The sequence below is a fragment of the Eurosta solidaginis genome, chromosome 2, assembly GCF_040869045.1.
Source record: "Eurosta solidaginis isolate ZX-2024a chromosome 2, ASM4086904v1, whole genome shotgun sequence".
Lineage (NCBI taxonomy): Eukaryota > Metazoa > Arthropoda > Insecta > Diptera > Tephritidae > Eurosta > Eurosta solidaginis.
In genome coordinates, this window is record NC_090320.1 from 34,801,604 (window position 1) to 34,819,945 (window position 18,342).

General features: G+C 31.2%; 1 protein-coding gene across 13 annotated transcripts in view; it reads left to right on the forward strand.

Moving 5' to 3' along the window:
- Dpp10 (Dipeptidyl peptidase 10) overlaps positions 1-17,867 on the forward strand; it is a 346,391-nt gene extending 328,524 nt beyond the window's left edge. For 12 of the 13 annotated variants that reach the window (XR_010949406.1, XR_010949405.1, XR_010949412.1 and 9 more), the window contains 3 exons: positions 2,051-2,355; positions 2,764-2,974; positions 4,737-17,867. Coding sequence is in view for 1 of the 13 variants with exons in the window: in XM_067764960.1 (XP_067621061.1) it covers positions 2,051-2,355; positions 4,737-4,802 (371 nt within the window). In the remaining 12 variants the exon portion in view is untranslated. The remainder of the gene's footprint in view (positions 1-2,050; positions 2,356-2,763; positions 2,975-4,736) is intronic. The other variant, XM_067764960.1, reaches the window with a different exon arrangement.
- Positions 17,868-18,342: the final 475 nt, after the last annotated feature.

Consider the following 18,342-nt stretch of genomic DNA (forward strand, 5'->3'; position numbering starts at 1 on the left):
AAGAGTTTTAAATCGTCTGCATAAAGTAAATAATTAGAATATTTTAGGCAAGAGCCAACTTCATTAATAAAAATTATGAATAAAATAGGACCAAGGATGCTACCTTGTGGTACACCGGAAGTTGCTAAGAATTTGTAGGACTTAGTTTTATCGATTTCAACAAAATATATCCTATTTTCTAGGTAAGACTTCAGCCACAACAGAAAACTTGAATGAAAGCCCATGTTTTCAAGTTTCCATAAAAGTAGTTTATGCGAAACTGTGTCAAAGGCCTTGTATATATGGTGTCAACTTGACATCCATCCTTGAACGCTGACACAAAACTGGGAAAAAACCGCTAGATTTGTGACAGTCGAACGCCCCGCAATAAAACCATGCTGACATGGATCGACTATTTTATTGATAGCGAATGATAACTTGTCCTTAACTACCTTATCAAAAAGTTTGGAACAGGTCGACAATTTAGATATTGGCCTATAATTCTTTACAGCATTTTTATTGCCTGACTTCAAGATTGGGGTGATAGACGCCAGCTTCCAGCGATCAATAAAAACTCCGGTCGAAAGAGAAGTATTGAAAATATGGCGCAATGGAACACAAAGGGAACTACTACACTTTTTAAATAAAGAACAGGACAAACCATCTATATCATTTTTCAGTGAGGACTGTAAGGAGGAGATACCCTTAATAATGTCCATTTCATATACAGACAGGGACCCAAAGTTTAAAGGCTTTGGTGTATCAAAGGAATACCTGTTGTTAGTATCATCCGTATCAACAACAAATGTAGATTTGAAAAAATCAGCAAAAAGGTTTACTGTAACAGCCAGGCAATCTGAACTGGTATCGTTAAATTTCATACAGGTTGGGATATTGGTACAACCTTTCTTAGACCGAACATAGTTCCAAAAAGATTTAGGATTTGCTTTTAACTCATCCTCAAATCGGGAAATGTATTTACTGTATAAGAACTTATCCAGAACATTGAACTGAGTCATATAATAGGTATACTGATCTTTAAAATAAATGTCGAGAGTCGCTTTATATAATTTGTGGTACTTATTTCTTTGATTTTTCAGTTTTTTTAACCTAGTAGTGTACCAGGGTAGCTTGTGAACTTTAACCGGAAGTAAAGCGAGATTCGTACTGACAACACAAGCAAGAAGGCATCGAAGCATTGAGCAGGGTTTTTAGCAAAGAAAATAGAGTTCCAATCAGTTTCAGATATGAGTGAGTTAAGAGCATCATAATTTACATCCTAGAAATTATAGGAGCGGACAGTATTATTACTGTTGTTATTCGGCACCAGCTCGAAGAATTCTATAGATAACGAAAATGGTACATGATGCATATAAGACTTATAAATAGGAAACGTACATTCGGTCAAGCGAGCAGTTAGATTCTGATCAGCAAAAATAAGGTCCAGGATATTATTTAACTGGTTAACGAAGTGGTTAATCTGAATTAAGTTAGCCCCAAAAAGGGTGTCCAAGAAATAGATCTCATGAGGATGATTGATATTAGTAGGCGTTAGGACGTTATCATTAATAATTTTGGACCATACAACCTTAGATTGAAATCACCCAAAGCGCAGAAATGACTATCAACATTGTTGGCTCCGAAGATACAAGAGCGTGACCAAAAAACTATATTATTATAAAATTTTTTAAAGTCAGACATTTAAAGTGGTGCAGCTAAGCCAGCACAGAATGAGACTTTTTATTTATTACAGATTCAGTGTCTTTCTGTTGGAATTGAATCAATCTAACCTCAAAATTATGAACATGTACAAGAATGTTTGAATACATGCCAGTACGCTCTTTGAGTGTGACGTCACATTATCAAAGTTATTCTCTCGGCAGTTTATGCTATGAGAATGAAAACTGCCAGGTTAACTGCGAATAAGTCACCTCTTCAAAACTAAATTTGAGTAAATGCGCCGTTTGTAAAAATATGTGCACACAATTCTTGCGATCTTTCTTTTCTATGAATCAAGATATAAATCTTCTCATTTTTCGTTACACACGCTCTTATCTTCAACTCTCTACAGATTCCACATATGCCGAACGTTATTTGAGCTTCCCGAATGTGACTGACAATTACAAAGGCTACGAAGAGGGTGATCTTTCTAAATATGTTGATAATTTGCGAGATCGTCAATTCTTATTGGTGCACGGAACTGCCGATGATAATGTGCACGTACAGCAATCGATGGTGTTAGCGCGTGCGCTAACCAATAAAGGTGTACTCTACAAACAACAAATCTATCCAGATGAGGGGCATAGTCTAGCGGGCGTCAAGAGACATCTCTATCGTTCAATGACAAGTTTCTTTGAGGATTGTTTTAAAAAATTGGTAAGTTTAAATATTTTTATTTATAATTAATTAAAAAAAAAAAACAAGAAGTTAAAAAAAATTTTGATTTCAATAAGTAAAAAATGTTAGCTTAGTTGTTTTTTAATAGTTTTTGCTAATTTTATTCACTAATTTCGTTAACAAATACAAAACCGTACTAGTCTAACACCCTGCCTAAAAAATATTACATAAAAATACTTTTTTCTTCTTCTTTCTTATTATAACACTGCAATCACTACTTTTTTCTGTATCTATTTGTCTCTTTCACTAATTATATTTTTTGTCTTTGTCTTTAACACTTTTTGCGCTCTTAATTAATTGGCACACATTTTATGATATTTTTTCTTGTTTTCTCTTCAAACCCTTTTTTTTTTTAAAAAATATTCCAAACCATTTAAATATACCTAGCTTGAGCAACAATTGAGCAACCAAACTGATTCCTCGGATTTCTTAGACTTCCACAGCTTTTATGTAAACATTTAAGGCTTCGAGAATGCTAATATGTGTATTGAAGAGTTTTATAGGAAGTTGTATACGTAAATATAACTCACACATTTTGGAAACGCTTAAACAGCATATCGAATGAATGGCTTCGTTTATGCGAAATACATTACTTAAGGTATTCAAATTTAAATCAGTGCTCACTATTATAAATGTCTTGTGCTCGATGTGTGTTGATGTGTCTGTATATTGGTTTTTGTTATTGTACTCGTACGTGTGTATTAACACAATTTCGTGAGCGTCTATAGCGGTATAAAAGCGGCAATTATTGATTTAAGGGGTTAAGCTATGTTCATACTACAGCGTAAACTACTTAGTTTCATTGAAAATTACTAAAATATGATTGAGGGTAGAAAATACTTTGTATTACTTTACTGCTATAAGGAAAGAAGTGATTTAAAATCATTAATAGAAGAAATATTGGCTTAGACGAATGCGCCCCATGTTGGGCGCCTTCAAGAAGATCGAGGTTATCGTCCCTAAGTGGAGGCAGCCGTTATTCTGTTCATTTTTTATGAACCCAATCTAGCATATAAAGAGTATTACTTCTTTAATTCATATGAGAAAGCAAGTATTTTAACGGTATTCAAATGAGAAGCGGTTACCCCGTTAATTCTCCTTCAACCCAATCTAGCATATAAAGAGTATTACTTCTTTAATTCATATGAGAAAGCAAGTATTTTAACGGTATTCAAATGAGAAACATCGTGTTAGGCTAATGCGCCCCAAGTTGGGCGCCTTCAAGAAGATCAAGAAAATTGCCTCGAAGTGGCATCAGCCGTTACTCCGTTCATTCTCTTTCGGTTCTAGCAACTAAAGAGTATTACTTCTGACTGCGACCAACTACGCCCGAAAGCAAGAAGATCAAGAAGAAGAGACAATAAGCATAGTGAGTGAAATGGAGGGCGCGAATGTTTTTTATCGCGACACGATTTAGGTATTCAAGTTATTTTGAAGCTCTTGCATTTTTTGTAAGTTGTTACGTTAGAAATCAAGCAAGGCACCGCTCTTGCCAACAAGTGCTACTTCGGACTGAGTAGGCAACTATGAAATAAGATCATAACGCTCCGTAAAAAAAATCAAGCTCTATAAGTCTCTCAACTTGTCTCCCCATATTTAGAGCTCGGAAGCAAGGAGCATATCTAGAGAAGACAGGGTGGCCCTAGGAGAATTCGAGATACAAGTTTTCCGGAAGATTTATGGTAAACTGCGTAAACCACGTACTCCGTTTTGTATTTCAACTTCCCTTTTAGGGTTTACCCATAATATTGGGTTGTTACTTAAACAAATAAATGTTTTGTAAGCTTTTTCCTAATAATTGATGCAATTTTCTTTTATAATTTTCAACAATAAGCATAAATGTTGTTTTTGTGTATCAAAACTTTTAACATTATGTGGACTGTATAATGCAGTTATGCTTGATTTTTTTTTTAACTAATAAATACTAACTCTGTGTTTTAAAAATGTCTACTAACAACTTAACACCTTTGGGTGAAATTTTTATTGCATCTAAAATTATGCCTCTCTTTCCCTAAATTTTGCTTTTATAACATACGCTTTTTAACGTGCTCTAACGCCTTTTTTTTAAACTATGTATATATATGTTTCAAAAATGTATTTATGTTTTTACAACAAAATCTCAAAAACTTTAATTTTTGTATTGTTATTCATAATTTTTGTATGGCAGTTATTATTCGCCCAGAAAAAAATGTTTCCTCCATAATGAAGTAAAATAGCAAAAAAAAAGATAAAAAAATAAAAATAAAACAAAAAAATTCTGAAATTTTTTGTACGAACTTTCCGGGCGAATAGTGACAACTCGTTTGTATAAATAATTCTACGCTATGAAAAAATTCATTTACAATATTTATATCCTGCAGGTACCGCCCGAGTCTAGAGCTGGCCTTGGAAACGGTGGTGGTAGTAGTGATATGCCACAGCAATAAGGTTACGGAAATGCTTTAATATTAATTGATTTTCTTTAAATATTTGTAAGAAAAATGAAGGCACCTTGCACGCTTTTTTCATTAGCCATAGTTTTTTTAATTTTTTTTTTTAACTTTTTTTATTTTTAATACCTAAGTTCATATAAAAAATTTTAGCATATTAAAAATTAAAACTTCATTCAACAATAAATATGTTGAGAACTACAAATTTCAATGGTTGTGAATTAAACAAAAAGGGTAACAACTACAAAATGTCCGACCGTCTAAACCTAGTCTGTACTAATACTAAAGTAAAAAATTAAAATTTTTGCATATTATTTTTTGTTATTTTTTTTTTTTTCTTTTCTTAATTTCTATTTGCTTTCAACTTTGCCGTGAAAATTTGTGCTTAAAAACAAAGAAAAACAACTTATTAGCTTAAGTGTTGAACTAAGAATTGTGTACATAGAAAAAAATTGAGCAAATAGCATAAAAAGTACATTTCTAAAATAGTAGTGAACATATTGAATAGTTATTTGAAAGTTTCAAAAAATATTGTGAAATTTAAAATTAAGTTATAAAAATTGATGAAGTAGCTAAAGTTATAGGAAATTTAAATACTAAAAAAATAGCGGTAACTAAAATTAAAAAAAAAATTTATAAAAATTTAAACAATAAAAAAAAAGTACAAAAATTATAACAAATGATGCAAAAAAAAGCGATCTCGATAAACATTGAAAAATCAATGTGAAAACCAAAACATGCAGAGAAATGAAATTAACGTGATAAAAAAAAAAAATAATTTCCAAAAACAAAAAAAAAAACAAACAAAATATTAAAAATCAAAACAAGAGAAAATAAAAAAAGCTTACAATTAATAAATTCAAATTATAATTTTTTAGAAATATTAAAGTTTAATAATACAATAAAGTATAACATTGGAAAAATAATACAAAAATAGTTAAAAAGTGCGATGATACATAAAAACTCAAGTTTAAACAAAAACAATAATGAAATCGTAAATGAGAATAAAAAAATCAAAAAAAAAACTCTTTCATAAACTTGAAAAATTAATGTTATGTTCAAATGAAAAACGAATGAAGAATAAAAAAACAATAAAAAAGAAAATATAAAAAAGGTTTACAAAAAAGTTAATCAAAGTCAGACCTGTAAACAAAAAGTACCAGTACAAGTACAAGTATCAGTACCTAAGTACCTCAGTACTTCGAAAAATGAGTATAAGTATAAGTCGAAGTTGTTGAAGTACAAGTAAAGTATTTGTAAGTACTTTCGAAGTACTGTGATAAGTATTGAACGGTTTTGAAGCGGATCAACCAGCACCCTTACGACGACCTAACTTGGACAAAATGGTTGAAGAAAAGTTTTACAGGCATTTTAATGATACATCAACAGATTTCAATATGCTTCAGTGTTATCCTCTTATGAAGGACCTATCACTCAAAATGAATACGCCCTCAGCTTCCTCCAACCCAGTAGAGCGTTTATTTTTCTTAGCAGGCATTGTTTATAGTCCTAGAAGGCAACCAATCACGGACTTTTCGTTTGAAAAACTAGTACTAATGAAGGCAAACATAAAACTACTTTAATATTGTTAGCTATTGTACAATTTATACTTATTTGATATGTTATTTTACTTCTTGTTGCTTTCTAATATAAATTTTACTCATATTTTAATTTTCCATTTATGAATCAAACTGACATATTTTATTAGAAAAAGTACTTTCGTGCACTTGCAAGTATTTCGAAAGTATATCTACTTGTACTTTCGGATTCGAAGTACAAGTACTGTAGTACTAATACTTTGTACTTAGATTTGAAGTACTTGAGTACTTGTACTTATTTGGTACTAGTACAAGTATGTACTCAGTACTTTACAGGTCTGATCAAATTCAAAGTAAAATTTAACAGAAATTCATATAAAAAAAAAATTATTTTAAAGATCTAACGAAAAATTTTATAAAAATTAAACAAAGAAACTAACAGTTTTACCCAATATGTGAAATTTAAAAAAATAATACGAATAAATCATTTGTAAAAATTAACTAAAGTTTTTAGGGTTACTTGAAAACAAACAAATAATATAAAAATTAACAAACTTAAATAAAAATTTAGTAAAAAAAAGTGAGCACAAAGTAAATAAAATATTAAAAAAATATTAAACAAACATTTAATAAAAAAATATAAAAATTGAAATACCAAACAATTACATAGAATATAATAAATCCAACATTAAAAATTATAGATTAAAAAATTTACCACAAACCCAAAAGTAAGAAAAAGCTCAAAATTAGCTGCGATATTAAAATTGTTAATATACAAGGCAAAAATACATAAAATAATATTAAAATTGCATAAAACAAACATACAAACATTATGAAAGGCAACCGTAATACCTAGTAGAACATTTTTCAATTTTATTTAGCGTTAATTACATAATTAATTAATAGTAACGGAATTAGCAAACATACGTAGCGTGCTTTTTCGTATTCTCGCATTTAGAGCTTAAAGCTTAGCGCAAAAAAACGAGTAAAAGCTTTATAAGCTTTGTAAGCACACGCCTGAAGTTATGAGAAACCTACTTAGTATATGTAATGCGTTCAAAAAATTATTAGCTAAACAAATTAATGCTAGTTTAAAATTTGTTTGAATTAGTACGCAATTAGTAATGAGTTTGTATAAAGAATGTCGAAAATTTATATAGGAATTAATTGGGGGTTATAGAAATGGTAAATATTTTATTTAGAAGATAGTATACAATGAAGAAAATAAAGTCAAAAATTTTAACATAGGTACATCGATTGCTTGAGGCTGAACCCTTTAAATATATGCAAATATTTTAGAACTAAATTTCTGTTTTTTTAAATATTAAAAGACGAACAAGATTTGAACTTTAGTTGTTTCTTTAACGACGCTTTAGCAAGCTAAATGTATCTACATCAGTTCTTAGAGGTTAAAGCTTTAAATGTTATATAACGTAAACCGTGTTTTAATTTTTTTTTGTGAAGCTTTCTGGAGGCCAGCTAATTAATTTTGCTATTCTTGGCAGGTAAATTTTATTCAAAGAACGTTCAAAAATGCAAAAGAAAGTTTGTTATGAAAACATGCATACGCCTAAAAGTATGCAACGCATACCTCCACATATTATTTATATTTTGTTAATTAAAAGTTTGAGTTTCAGTTCAGCACCCCTCAGTCGAACTGAGTTTTACAATTATGGCTATATTATTACATGAGTTGGAGCTTCTACGCCTTAAAATATACCACAAAAACTATATGCAGTAATTTATACAAATTACTTTATTCGGCTTTTAGTGAGTAGGTTACGCATGAAAGTATGCAACATAATACTTTTGTATCTTTGTAATATTTTTTTCATCCTGCATCTTTTCCCTTCGGACATATCTTTAATTTTTCCGCCTAAAGCTGCGCCTATGATTATATCACAAAGAAGTCGGGAATCTACAAAAGAAGTTTGTTGAAGAAACTTTGAATAAATTGTCTTTTTCTTTGGCGGAAAATTTTGCTGAGAGAAGTTTTTCAAATTTCGGGCTCTCTGAAAATTTATTTTAAATCATTGTAAAGCTCTACAAGCAGGATATGTAGAAGCACGCAAATACACAGCCACGCTCATCTGATAAAATGCTTGTTCTTGTTCGTCTTTTTTGTGGATGATGCTATTTGGCACTGTTGTACTTCTTAGATCCCAGAAAAATGTAGTAGCTGCTAACGAAAACTGCGTAAAATTTTTATTGTAAAATTACAAAGAAATATCCTTATTTACTTTCAAACGAGCACTTAATTACATCTCTCTTTAAAATCTATATATTTTGAACAATTTTAATCAACAAATTGTGATACTTTATTACCGGGGACGATTGCTAAAACACGACCTAAACCATCGGGGGAGGTATTAATAGACGCGTTTTTGCCTCGCTGCCAATAATTCGATTACTTTTTCGCCTTTGGACTATGGATAACAGGACAAACCGCATTTTTTCATTTCTCTTTCCACATTTTTGGACGGGTTATTGCAGTCAACCTCGTTTTCAAACTGTTTTTCGCGGATAACTTTTGAAGGGGTAGAAAAACTTAGCACCCGTGTTTGTATTCTTAATACTGTAATAACTACGCGTCCTCAGTTACTCCAATTAAAGACTTTTGTATAATTTTCTGTAGCACCCATATAGGTGCACTACATTTTCATACTGAATTCGTTCAAAAAAATGTACCATCACAGCAACCCATCTGATATTCCGCTCCTTTTTTTGTTTCCCTGCGTCGCTTTCCACGACAGCAAACCCGATAATTTTGACACTTCGGTCAGTGTCAAGCGCATGTTCCACGCAGGTTCCACTGAGTTCCACAATAGTTTGACACTGACCGAAGTGTCAAACGGCAGTGTGTTAGAAAGAGAAAGGAATTGTTTCCTTCTCACACATATCATACTTGTAAACCTGTACTATGTTTTAAACGTTTATATTGGGTTTTTAGAATATCGTTCCATAACAGACTTCACTATACCTACAAATGATGTTGCCGTAGAAAAAATAATTTTTGTACAAATATGAGAATTTGCGCCTTAATTATGCCACGCTAACGTTATACCAGTGAACTTTAATTACCTATTTCATTATGTGTATTTTTATTCAATTATGCTGTTTATGAAAAGGAAATTAAGGCAAAGTAAACATAAAATTAATGCAATTTTTACTGTGTGATGCGCCCAAAAGCAATTAGTAAAGGTATGTCAGGGATCAGGAGCTTTTAATTTCACCTCCTACAGGCAAGTAATAACAGCGAGTCTTTGTTTTATAAGTAGCAGTAATTGGTATTTTTAAATATTTGATAGCTGCGCCTAAAATTATATTACTTTTGAGTGTGCATCTGTGCATGAAGTTTATAAATAAAACATAAAATTCTACACGCTATCATTTTAATATTTTAGGATAAAACGCTTTATAGAGATCTGTTTTAATAAACACTTATTGAGAGTACTCCAATAAGTATGCAATGTAACCTTTTTATTTTTGTAAATGAATTCCATAAGGCAATTTCTAAAATAAAAATAAAAAGGTAAGCAATTAAATTTTGAAGTATTTATAAGCCTACATATGTATGTAAGGTGCTTTATTAATACATACATATTGTAACGCATATTAGCAACACTAAGGGGTACTGTCATCTCTAAGCCGATGCTAAGCAGTGACGTGAATGCACATCAATAATTCAATCATTATGTCTACACATATGTACGTACACGCAGCAGAGAAGCAACGTACAAACACATGCAGATATCTTATCTGAGATATGCAATTATAATTGTGGAAGTGTCGCTCACAAACACACGCGCATATGAGAGCTATACACGTACATCTGTAGTTATAATTATAACAGATAAACAACTAGTAGATTCTAGAACAGAAGCGCTTAGAAGATGTTACGAGGAAATCAAAGAGTATAAAAGGCCTCAACAATAGAGGCGCTACAATCAGTTTTCATTAAGCACGATATCTGTCGAGCAATAGTAGAGTTATTTATTGTGAAGTACTTTAATAAAGGCCATTTTGCATTATTAAATATTGGAGTTATTTATTTAACAGTTTAGTGATTCGAACTTAGCAGAAGGTTGCAAATAAGAGGATTTGCAGTAAATTCGTTACAGTATGCATGTATATATTACGCCTAAAAGTATGCATTATTAATGAAGGCTGCTTTTATGGTGCGGCTTATGATTTGATTGGATAAATTATGAATATTTTGAGGACTTGTCTGGTTAATTTCATACTTTTTAGAATTAAATAATAATATTTCAATATTTTTAAGGCTTACATTTTTAATGAAAATTTTATTTCAAATGCCTATAACTAGGCTACAAAATTTTTAAATCTTTATTTTAAAATGTCAATTTATCAGATTCTAACATATTACTTAGCAACTCAACAGATTTATATCGGAGGTGAAGAAGAGATGATTGCTCAACGATAAAATTTAAATCGAATAATCTCCTTAAAGTTTACTGCTGCGGAGCTGTAAAAATATATGATTTAAGAGTGTATGATGAAAGCAAACCAATCAAATTGTTAAAGCATTTTTGTATTTTAAATTGCGACAGACACAACGAATGTTAATAAATTTGTAGGTGCTTGGCATTCTGACAACTAGAATTATACTCAGCCTAAAAATATGCACCACTAAAATTATTAGTATCATATAAAGAGTTTGCTCAGTAATGGAGCAAGGATCAACTTCTTGGAGTTTTACTTTTTTTACTTTGTTCAATTGGAAACCCTAATCTAAAATTTTCTGGACTGCTTTTACCTTTGGCAACACTTTAATATATATCTTCTTAAAGCAGAGCCACCTCACGCGACACAAATTTAAGCATAGGTTATTACCAAAATTTACCGAGCGACAGACAATACCTTGGTATCAGCCGCGTCCAGCATGTACTCTTCTGAGAATTACCAAGATCCATATACAGCAACAAAGATCCTGGGTTCAAGTTCAGGGCAAAGCAACATCAAACATTAAACAAGTTTTTCTTAGCGAGGTCGCCCATCAGCAGTGTTTTTGGTAACACTTCGAGTGTATTTGTGCCATGCCTCTCAGTGGAAACTCATCTACCTTGTAGAAGTTGTTGGAAGCCGGCGTTAAACTAGTAGGTCCCGTCCTACTAATTAGTAGCAAAAATTTAAAGTAGCACGACGCAAATCGGAAGGGAAGCTCGGTCTAAATCTCTTCGTGCCTTGTATTTATATATTTTATACACAGCAAAGAACACGAAAATAGTACTGGCAATTTTTATCAAATTTCGTCAATAAGTTATAAAATTCACATGAATTCATGTGAATTTCGCAACTGAAACTGTGCAAACCAGTTGCAAAAACATTTTTAAAAATATACGAAAATTCGCGCAAATTTAAGAGAAAATTTCGAACTTTTCATTCATAAAAGTTGAAAGTTTTATGACTCAGTTAAATTTTTGCTAAATATTTCTTACATTTAAATGAAATGTCCTGAAAGCCAAGGGAAAGATTGATGCCATAGTTTTTGCTCTAACGTGACTTTATTTTGAAGCAACGGCAAATAGGCTCTACTAAGGCACATTCATGTAAAATGCGCCTAAAAGTATGCAATGTGCTGAATGGACGATTACATTTTTAATTAAATTAAATAAACTAAATTATAAATTCACGCTTTCAAATATTCACTCTAAAAGCTTTTCATGTTAAAATGAATTACAGCCATTTAAGGCGCTCACCCAAAGAAATCAGACAAAACTCACGCAGCTAATATTGATTCATTCAAATTTTTTAAGAACAATAACAAAGTCAAGGATTATACAAATACAATTACCATAACATGTTAATGATACCAACACGCAGAGTGACAGGGCGATAAAAACATTGAGTATGACGTTGAAAAGTAAAGCCTTTGATGCCGTAATAAACGTAATAATAATTCGCAATAATTAATGTGAATTGGCAGAGGAGTGGGGAGAAATAACAAATAAGTTAGCAAGACGCTCCCACTACAGCGCAAACACATTGACGTTACTCCCATTGGGCGTAATCATATAATACGCTTACTACTTTCCCAAAGGCATGCCTCGGTTAGTGTTGATGCCATGAAACATTGAAAGGAGATGGGAAGGCGTGGAAAGGAATTGATTTACAATGAATACGCGCACAAAGGGTTGAAAGGGAAATGAGCGGGCGAAAGCAACGAAATGTGTTGCAGCGAAAACAATGGTGATGACAGTTAATTAAAAAAAACAATTAAAAAAAACCGCAACGATAAACCAAAGCAAATACACAAAACGTGAAATTAAAACATAAAGCGAATAATGCTAAAGTGTAAGGCATACTTGTTGGCGCTTTAACAAAGGCCGCTTATTTTGCGCATACAAAGACGCATTGTTACAAAATATGAGTTTTAATTTTTGCTTTTTTTTTGTATGAAAAATCTTTTTTACGCACTAACGCATTTCCATTGCCTTTGTTTGAAACTAAAATAAATAAGAATGCGCCTATAAGTATGTTATGATTTCTCAGCTAAAATATGCGACAATTGCGCTGTAGATAATTTAAATGAAGTCACCCAGTAATGTTCAAGGGGAAAATTGGTTGGAAAATTTCTAAAAGTGTGCATATAATACAATTAGAGCACATTTTCATGATAAAAATGTAATATTTTATTTTTAATTTAATTTGTTGAAGAGAATTTTCGAGAAACAAAACTTGCATACTTTTGGGCGCAAGTAAATGTAAACACATTGAGAAAACATAGCCTATCTTAAGGAGCTTAATATCGCAAGAATAAAAAAAATGTAATGGAAGAAAAGCGAGCATGGCACCGAAAAACCACTTCTAATTTTGCTGAATTTGCTGGAAATGTGGCATATTTCTTTTTTTTTATGAACGTTAACTTTATTTCAATGTTGCATTTCAGCAACCAATTATTTGCACGAGTTATTCTCTGTTCAATATCTAAGCAGGTAATTGTTTGGCTATTAACGCTGGTTCCAAAATTCTTCAATTTCTTCATGGTTTCTTATCTGTACTCTCAAAAGCATTCAAGGGACACATACCTTCCAAGACACAAATGCGCTCAGTCACTCTCCGATGGCAGCAAGTATTTTGTCCTGCCGTCATTCAACGAAATTTCTACTTGTTTCGTCCTTAACCCTGGCAAGAGGAGTAAGCCAGTCGACTTGTCTGAAGTCTCATTTAGTCTCATGAGTATTCTGCAATTTATTTTGAATTTATATAAATTGACGCTTTGTTCAGTGGCATTTTCCATTGAGGCTAATATACGATTTCAGTTGAATGGTGAAAACTGTCATGTGTTTACTTTTAGGGGGATGTAACCTCCTTTTTGTTCCCTGAAGCGAATTGCATCAGTTCCGAAATAGCTAGCACTTTCGCATTAAGAAACGGTACTAGTTCTATTTCTATACCCTCGCACTGCTTGCAACTGGCACTTTTTTGCATTAAGACGTCCTACGAAAAAGCAATCGGATAAAAGTTCAAAGCTCCAAACTGATGTACGTATTTTAAAATAACCAACTACCGCCTACATTATAGGATTCTGACAGAGATTCTTCTAGCAGAAGAAGGAAATGCGCCGATTGCATTAAAAACCATCCATTTTCCTTTGCTATCAGGTGTCGTCAGGCATGATTTCTGAGCCAGTGGATATTTTTTTGTTATCAACTTTTAAAAGTCATCGTATATGACGCCGAGGAAGTCCTTCTAAAAATTTCCCAATAGAGAATAATATAGCAATTTGTTTTGAAGCATTGCTGTTCTAGTGCTGCTTCAAATTTGAAAGCTTTTATTCAATTGTTATCAGATCAACGAAAGCTTGCAAGTTTTCTAGCAAAGCTTACTGGATATCAAGGGAGAAATTTTATTTATATGAATTATTTCAGGATTGGCTGATCCATTTATTTTGGTGCAAGTGAAAGAATTCAACTCATCATTCTGCCCAACGTTTCGCTGACAAATTTCAGCATCATCAGGGGCAACTCTGTTTATTTTTAAAAAACAAAAGACATGTATCAATTATACATTCGCACAAACAGAAGAAATAAATGCACTTGAATTTTCGCAATACTCACTACAATATTAAACAATTATATTAGAGCTTAAAACTAGTACCATCAGTACCACTTCTTGTGGTAGTCTTGTCTAAACTAAATTGCTGTTCATTTTTTTATGCATAACAAGTAAGCTGAAGCTATATTACGTAAGTATTTATGAACTATAAAACGCCTTATACTAATACCCCAACTATGTAGAAATCAAAATCTGTTGATTTAAAATACTGTTGTTAATATGAATTGAAAATTAAAAAAAAAAAAGTTTTTTCCAACTACATTTTAAGAATTTTATAAAAAGAATATTTGTAGATATTGCAACCTTATTCAGCGCTGTTGTATTGAAATATCAAAACTGGAAGTTTAAAAGCTCGCATTTAAGCTTTAAAGCTTTGTTGAAATTTAGATTGGATTATAAGCTCTTTCTTCTCCGCTTTCGTTACGCTAAAATTCTATCGTCTAAAATCTCTGATACAATATCAAATGCGCAGAAAAGTATGCAACATTTAGTACCATATGGTCACAAGCGATAACAGCCTAAAAGGCCAATTAATGGTGACTTATAACCAAAAAACCATAATCAGATAAAACAGCTGATCGAACCACCCTTATGGAAATCAATGTAATCGATTAATGGTGCCATACCATAAGGCTAACGCCATAACCATACCATAGCCAACCAATTGGTTTTTGGTTTTCCATAACCTAAAAATATATGAATTGGTGTATTTATTAACTTTTTGTATATTTTATTTATTGTTTTGGATACGTTTTGACTAAGAGACTTATTTTTGTGGAATATGTTTGTAATTTTTTGCGTTTTCTTAATTTTTATGAAATTTTCACGTCTTTTAGGTTAAGGCACCAATAATCGATCACATTGGATATGGATATGGGTATGGTTACGACTATGGCGTTAATTCCTATACTTTTACATAGAACTTGGGCGGTTATTGCTTGTGACCATAAGGTACTAAATGTTAAATGCGCACTTGTTATTAATGATTTTAGGCTACGGGGTTTCAGCGTAGCGAAAGCTAGAATTTTGAGCCTGCTTAAAAAATTGCTTTTGATTTAAAGTGCACTTTCTCTGCAGTAAATAAATTGAAATAAAGGACCAAAGCTTTGAGAAAGCTTTTTCAAGCGGTCTTTTGTAATTTGATGAAATTTTTAACTTTTCAATAATTTATGGTTTTTGTACTTATTTGGATAACCTGCGAATACCGCTAATACTGCAGGCAGTTCGAAACAAGTTCGAAAGCAAGAGCTTCAAACAACTTCACAACTTTAGATTATAATTTTTAATCAATTTAAGAAAGCAAGGAACTGAAAAATGAAAGCTTTAAACAGTGCAGAGACTGTCACGGATGTTTGAAGTGAAGTAATTTTAAAATAATTCAGTTTGGAACATTATACGTCAAGGATCAAGCTTATGAGCCTTTCTGAGGCCTTAACACACCTCAAAAAGCGAATTAAAATACTTTTAACATTGATTAAAGGCACACACGCTGTTGAATTGTAATCATGTCCAAAGCAAAATCTTTATTTTGTGCTGGTGAATCTTTATATTTCAGAAAAAGTCAATTTCAGTTTTTGAAAATAAACCACACGCGTTTCGGAAAAGGACAGAGGTATTTCGGAAAAACTCAAGCTTATTTCCAGAAGGGCAGATTTTGAATTTAAAATGTTTTTTTTATAAAAATGTAAGTGAATTTCCGAAATGGGTAGTATTGTATTTTAAAAAAGCTCAACTTTGTTTAAAAAAAGCTCAAATATATTTCAGAAAAGCAGAAAATGTTTTAAAAACCCCCTTTTTTTTAAGTTGAAATGTAGTTCCGGGAATGTTTTGAACGGAATATTTAACTCTTAAAACATTAAAGGCTTATTATAGAAATTTTAGCATACATCCACGTCTCAGGAAAACCCTTAACTATAGCTATGAAAGCTTAATACGGGAAATTTGAAAAAATTTCAACTTCAGTTTTGAGAATGAAACACACGTATTTCGACAAAGGTCACAGGTATTTCAGAAAAGCTCAATTTATTGCCAGAGGAGCACATGAAACTCTGCAAGGTTTATTACACAGGCTCAAATGTATTTTAGGAAAATGAAAGTGAAATTCAAAAAAGCTCAAATATAAAACAAAAAGCTCAAATGTACTTCAGAAAGGCAAACGGTTTTTCACAAAAGCTCATATTGATTTTGAAAGGCTCAAACGTAAAACGAAAAAATGTGTTCCAGAAAAGAATTTTTAACTCTTAAAAGATTGAAATCTTGCTACAGAAATCTACCGCCGGCAAGCATAAAAGCCCAACTAAACCTGTGAAAGCTTAATACGAGGAATTTTGCAGTATTTGGAGCTTGTGAAAGCTTACTACTATAACGTTTGCAGTATTAACTCAACTCAATACTGAATGCTTATTTAATACTCTTCAATAACATTAAGAAAAGTTTAAAAGAAAGATGTCGCAGTAAAAGTCCATCTTTGTTCAATAAGTTCGCATTAAATACGTTAAAATCTCAATAAGGAGTATTATAAAGTTTAAAAGAATCACTTCACAGTGAAAGCCAATGAATTCTCATTAAATGCATTCAAAGCTTAATAAAGAGAATAGGAAATGCTCAGCTTATGTGCTCGCAGTGTTTTTTTTTTTTTTTTTTTAATTATACTATGTATTTATAATAAAAAATTTAGAATCTAGTATCTTTAAACCTGAAATTTGAAAAAAAAGTACTCAAACCTTGTGATCCATAAAATTCTTCTCTTCCATGAAAGGAATTATTAGTTATGTAGCTACAAAAACTACTTGTAGTAATACATATGTATGTATGTTATATAAAATAATTTGTTTTTCTAATGCTGAATGTGACTAATTAGTGAATTTAATACAAACCAAAAACACAAACGAATTGATTAAATTAAAAACTGAAAAAATAAAATATATTTATACAGTAAAAAGTCGCCTACCTTTCTAACTAAAGACTAAGATTAATACTAAAAAAATATCTATGTATGTATTTAGTGGAGCATGTTGAAAGTTCGATTATTTAATATTATATACTTATAAAAATATTAATAAAATTGAAAATTAATAATTGGAAATTAATGAAATATAAATCAATTTAAATTAAAATACATAGAAAATATAATAAACAAAAATATTATAAAAACATTAATAAAGATTATTTAGTGCATTTACTTCCAGGAATTAATTGATAAACCAATAAATAGTATGTACTACTATAAATAATCTTAACTAAAAAATGTATACCAAAGACCTTAGCTAAGCAAACTACAAGTGATTAAAGTAGGAAATAGAAAATACCACGAAAATTACTGCAATTTCAAAAAAAATTTGAAACTAAATAGTACTTGTACTTTGTTTAAAAAAGTAGTAATACTTAATTCTTAAAATAAATAAGTTAATACTTGCATTAAAATATAATAAAATTATTTCAAAAAGTAATTTGTTTGATTTTAGTGAAGAAATAACGAAGTAACCTTAATAGGGGCTGACTCTAGAGTGTGTTTGGCAAATTAAGTCTAGGCGTTATAAATAATTCTGAATTTCTAATCAACAGCACGCTGCACATAGGTAGATTTTAGACATTTAGGTGGCCATAATTTAATTTCCGAAAGTTGTCACAATTACAAAAAAATCACTCTCACAGCTTAAGAATAGACAGGGGAACAATAATTCTACCCCTTCCCATCCATCGCATACCTGGCGTTGCTGCCAAGTAATCGGAATTTATCTATTTCTGAAACGCGTGTTATGGTTTTTTTTTTTTTTTTTTAACTATGTGAAATCGCATGTTTTAACGTGAATATTTTAAGTTTTAAGACAATTGAATTGAGTAATTGTGATGGATTCTGATATTTCAGGTAAATACTAACATTATTAATGGTGTTTGTGATTTTTAGAAGTTATAAATTG